This window comes from Hoplias malabaricus, unplaced genomic scaffold (genome assembly GCF_029633855.1).
Source record: "Hoplias malabaricus isolate fHopMal1 unplaced genomic scaffold, fHopMal1.hap1 scaffold_216, whole genome shotgun sequence".
NCBI classification, from domain to species: Eukaryota; Metazoa; Chordata; class Actinopteri; order Characiformes; family Erythrinidae; genus Hoplias; species Hoplias malabaricus.
In genome coordinates this window covers 33494-38575 of record NW_027100858.1, presented here as the reverse complement: position 1 = coordinate 38575, position 5082 = coordinate 33494, and the positions used below count along the sequence as shown (strand labels likewise).

The 5082-nt window shown below is 48.0% G+C and overlaps 1 protein-coding gene across 1 annotated transcript; it reads left to right on the top strand.

The window, feature by feature from the left end:
• Nucleotides 1-1175: 1175 nt before the first annotated feature.
• LOC136681982 (carbohydrate sulfotransferase 11-like) lies at nt 1176-3735 on the top strand. Its single transcript, XM_066658773.1, has 2 exons — nt 1176-1181; nt 2728-3735. Exons 1-2 carry the CDS (start codon nt 1176-1178, stop codon nt 3580-3582), a joined length of 861 nt encoding a protein of 286 aa, XP_066514870.1. The 3' UTR covers nt 3583-3735.
• Nucleotides 3736-5082: the final 1347 nt, after the last annotated feature.

Below are 5082 nucleotides of genomic sequence, written 5' to 3'. Positions count from 1 at the left end.
TTGGTCCCTGGTTGGTTTTCCATTCCCAGAGCTCCCTCGTATTGGGTGTCGTCTCAAAACCCTGTCTCTAAAGGGAACAGCAGGCTTTGAAAACCACAGCAACGGCGGTGGTAACGTTAAGCGCTGTTTACTCATGGTGTATTGGCGTGTTGTTGTTGTTGTTTGGGACTGAACACAGCTCCGTCATCAGTTCAGACAGATCAGTAGAGTTTGTTCCTTCCTTGTTGCAGCGTCCAGCTCTCGCTGGATTCTTTCGTCGGCCACCGATCCAAGGAGCGTTTGAACCTCTACAAAAGACAGGTTTGTCTTTGGAGAGTTGGTGCTGGTCGTCTGCGTTGCGTGGCGTAGAGTGACGACTCTCTCTGGACAATCAAGGTTTACGCCCCAGTGTAGTACGATGTCCAGTCCCTGTCCAGTGTCCTCAGCTGTAAGAGCAGCCATCACACAGAGCTCTAAAGAATAATTTCCTGGAGAGACACATGAACCAGACGTTTCTTCCACCCAGTCCTTTCCTTTCCGTGCTGCTCTAGGTTCCATAAGCATTATCTAGATTAAAGGAAAGTCTAAGGCATTTACCTGCAACTTATAACATCGTCTATCCCGGGCCCCCTAACAGCTTGACCACTCGTGTCAGAGAGATGCCGAAGAGTGCTTTGATCTCGTCAGATGTTTCATGTGAAAGGAAAGGGGTCAAGGAAACACAAGAGCGCGAGGACGTGCTGCGAATACTAACGTGTGCCATGAAACAATTATGATGCTGCGCTTAGATCAGAGTTTTAAAGGGGGGCTGTGTTAGCTGCTGCTCGGTGCGGGGGGTCCGAGGGAGGCAGGGTCTAGGCTGGTAATTGGTCTGTTCTAGACTTGAAAGGGTCCCTCGTGTGTGGAATTGTCTGCGTGCGTGTTCAGGTTTGCGTGTGGCAAATGTTAAGTGTCTGGCCTGCTGTCTGACTTCACTGTGTAGTGTTAGTGGAGAACAACAGGAGGCCTTCGTATGGTTTTAGCTTTGAATCCAAATTGATTTTTGGTTATTTCCCTAAAGTCTGCATACTTTATAATAGACTTCTCTGGAAGCTGAAGAACGTTATCTGCAGGAACATGAACGATACAGTCTCAGATCACACATCGAATCAGACTCATTTAAAAGGTGTACATTAGTCCAGTGCTTTATTATGGACATGGAGGTCAGGTGAAGTGTCTTCTCTTATAACTGTCTTGGTGTGAGTGAATGAGTGTGTGTGTGTGAGTGAATGAGTGTGTGAGTGATTGAGTGTGTGTGTGTGTGAGTGATTGAATGTGTGTGTGTGTGAGTGAATGAGTGTGTGTGTGTGAGTGAATGAGTGTGTGTGCGTGAGTGAATGAGTGTGTGTGTGAGTGATTGAGTGTGTGTGTGTGTGAGTGAATGAGTGTGTGTGTGAGAGTGAATGAGTGTGTGTGTGAGTGAATGAGTGTGTGTGTGTGATTGAATGTGTGTGTGTGTGAGTGATTGAATGTGTGTGTGTGTGAGTGATTGAGTGTGTGTTTGTGTGAGTGAATGAGTGTGTGTGTGTGAGTGAATGAGTGTGTGTGTGAGTGAATGAATGTGTGTGTGTGTGAGTGAATGAGTGTGTGTGTGTGAGTGAATGAGTGTGTGTGTGAGAGTGAATGAGTGTGTGTGTGTGAGTGAATGAGTGTGTGTGTGAGTGATTGAATGTGTGTGTGTGTGAGTGAATGAGTGTGTGTGTGTGAGTGATTGAGTGTGTGTGTGTGTGTGAGTGAATGAGTGTGTGTGTGTGAGTGAATGAGTGTGTGTGTGTGTGAGTGATTGAGTGTGTGTGTGTGTGAGTGAATGAGTGTGTGTATGTGAGTGAATGAGGGTCGTAAAAGTGGCCAAGGACTGGGAGGAGCTGGGACTCACAGGGGGAGCTCCCAGCATGCCGAGCGGCTCCCTCCGTTCTGTGTTTTATTCAGGGTTTTTTTATTGTGTTTGGAGCTTTTTGGGTTTTTTGTGCACCTCTGAATTTTGTCACACACCAAGCCAGTTTTCTTCCTTTCTTCCTTTTTGTGCCGCACCTTTGCTTAAAGGAGGCTTATTTTCATCACTGTGTTTTTTTTCTGTGGTAAAGGGTTGTATTTATACAGTAAAGTATGGGATCAATCTTCTAATGTAATTTTTTATGAAAATGTTCACAGTAAATGCACTGTAAACAAATACTCTTCTTGAATATAAAATTTATGGTTCAGGAAAAAAGTACACTGTAATTTATTATAAATTGTAACTGTATATTTTATGGTGAAGTTTTGGCAACAACAGCTGCCAGTATTTTACCATAAATTTTATGGATTTTTTTTATTTTTTATCGTGTACTCCCCTCTGCTCTTTTTATCTCCACTCCAGTCTCGTTTCCTCTCTCTACACACTCCTCTCTCGTCTCTGCTTCACTCTTTCCCTGATCTGACGTTACTGAAGAGGACTGGCTTCATTAAGTTACTGTGTCTAAGGCTGAAGAAAAAGGAACTCATGTAAATTTTTGAGATCTGCCCAGTGTCTCAGGAACTGATGAAAATACAAAGTTAAAGTTCTGCACATCACTTTTTGAGGCTTGTGTGCAGCTGCTCCAGAGCATCTCATGGTTTTTGCCAGTGTATTTCCAGCAAATTGTTATTAGAAGGGCTGTAAATATTGATGTGGACACAGTGTAGGTACCTGCCTCACGTCTATCTTTCTCTCTCTGTGTTGTCCTCCCTCAGGCGGAGTTCTCGAGGGCGGCGCTGCTCCACCAGGCTCGCCGGGACCAGGTCGCAGAGACATGTCGAGCCCACAACGTCTCCAACAGGAAGCGGCGGGTCCTAACGCCTGGCGACCTCAAGCACCTGGTGGTGGACGAGGAGCACGAGCTGATCTACTGCTACGTGCCCAAGGTGGCCTGCACCAACTGGAAGAGGGTGATGATGGTGCTGAGCGGCCGGGGCAGATACGCGGACCCCATGGAGATCCCATCCAATGAGGCACACGTGCCCTCCAACCTGCGGACACTCAACCAGTACAGCATCGCCGACATCAACCACCGGCTGAAGAGCTACCTCAAGTTCCTCTTTGTCCGCGAGCCCTTCGAGCGCCTGGTGTCCGCCTACCGCAACAAGTTCACCCTGCGCTACAACACGTCCTTCCACAAGCGCTACGGGACCAAGATCGTGCGGCGCTACCGCAAGGACGCCACGGCTGAGGCGCTGCAAAGCGGTGCCGATGTCAGGTTCCCTGAGTTCGCAGAGTATCTGGCAGATCCGGTCACAAGGCGAGAGGCACCACTCAATGAACACTGGCAGACCGTCTACTCCCTCTGCCACCCGTGCCACATCCACTACGACCTGGTGGGCAAGTACGAGACACTGGAGGAGGACGCCGGCTACGTCCTGCGACTGGCCGGTGTGGGAGACCAGCTGCACTTCCCGACCTATGCCAAGTCGACTCGGACCACCGACCAGATGACGGCCGCCTTCTTCCAGAACATCAGCGCCCCGCAGCAGAGCCAGCTGTATGAACTCTACAAGCTGGACTTCCTCATGTTCAACTACTCGGTCCCAGGCTACTTGAAGGCTCAGTAGGACCGGCAGGAGTCTCGTGAACACTTGCCGAGCACCAGTTGAGCAAATCGGACAAGGTATAACCCCCATAACAACGGAAGGGACAATTTCTTTTGCATAAAATCTTTGAGCTCTGTCTGAGCTCTACAAGCTGGAATTCCTCATGTGCGTCTACTTCCCCCAGCTATCTGAAAGGTGTCTTTCAGAACTCTGAATGATCTTCAAGACTTTAAGTCGTGGAGGTAAAAACAGCAGCTCGAAACACTTGAACGACTGGCATCTCAAGTGGACAGAGCGTAAAACTGAAAGACTATTGCTGTCCACAGAGTGTGGCATCTACTGTGTCGTGATTGGATGGAGGCTTTGTGGTCCAGGGTCCAGAGAAAACCTCACGTCCCTGCTGCGTCCACACATCTGCGTCCACTGAATTGTAAAATAAAGATCACGATCACTGTTTCTATCCTCAGCCGTTGACAAGCAATACGACACCAACCGAGCCGCCGGCTCACTGACTGTAACATGACTAAAGATTTCCCAATCGCTGTCCTTCATTTTCAGACTTCTGTCCTGATTTAGAGACCATCAGCACTGCTTTTACGGGCTTTCTTCTGCCCCAAAGCGAAGGACAGGAAAACAACCAATGCTTCTCACCCGTCACACCCAAGTCCACGTTGTTTATGGCGACTCCTCCTGAACTCTGCTGAAAGGCCAGTGTCTGGACATGTGTATTAGCAGGAGGATCCTGCAGTGGCGTCGAGTGGTGCCTTTGTGTAGTGAACGTATTCCAGTGAGGGGGACACAGCCACAGAGTCCTTTGACTGACCCCCTTCGCTGATCCAGGGGCACTTACCCCTTTTATGAACTCCCAGCCATGTTTTAAGAGTAAGGGATTTCTTGGGTGTAGTTTATTTTTTGTCGTATTTTTATCGTCTGGCTGCGAGCAGCTGAACTAAAGATTATTTAAATTGCTTTGAGAGAAAAAAAAACAGAGGAAGGGAGAGAGACTTAGTATTTTTTCCAGGAAAAAAAAAGGGAATCTTAGTGGTAGATTTGTTAAAGGAATTATTATGATTTGTAATGCTTTCATTTCCCTGCTTTTCATGGTCTTCGTGTGGCTTTGGGTTGCGAGGGCTGCACAGAAGTGGGGAAAGACTTTAGGTTTTTGAGTGTGTTCTCATGGGAAATGTACACTCACTGAAAGGGGAAAATGAGAGAGAGAGAGAGAGAGAGAGAGAGAGAGAGAGAGAGAGAGAGAGAGAGAGAGAGAGAGAGAGAGAGAGAGAGAGAATCTGCTTCATCCATTAGATGATTGCTGTACTGCACACTCTCTTTTCCCGTTTAAACACTTCAAAGCAGTGGGACGCTGTCGTGTGCAGGAACGGCGGTCGTTTCCGTGGGCTTTGTTTGCTCGGACCGATTCAGACGAAGCTAAGAATGATGTAATCTCTTATTTATATCTCTGAAGGCCGCAGGAGGGGCGTGTCGGGTGTCTGAGCCTCTGTCTGCACAGAAATCCTACGC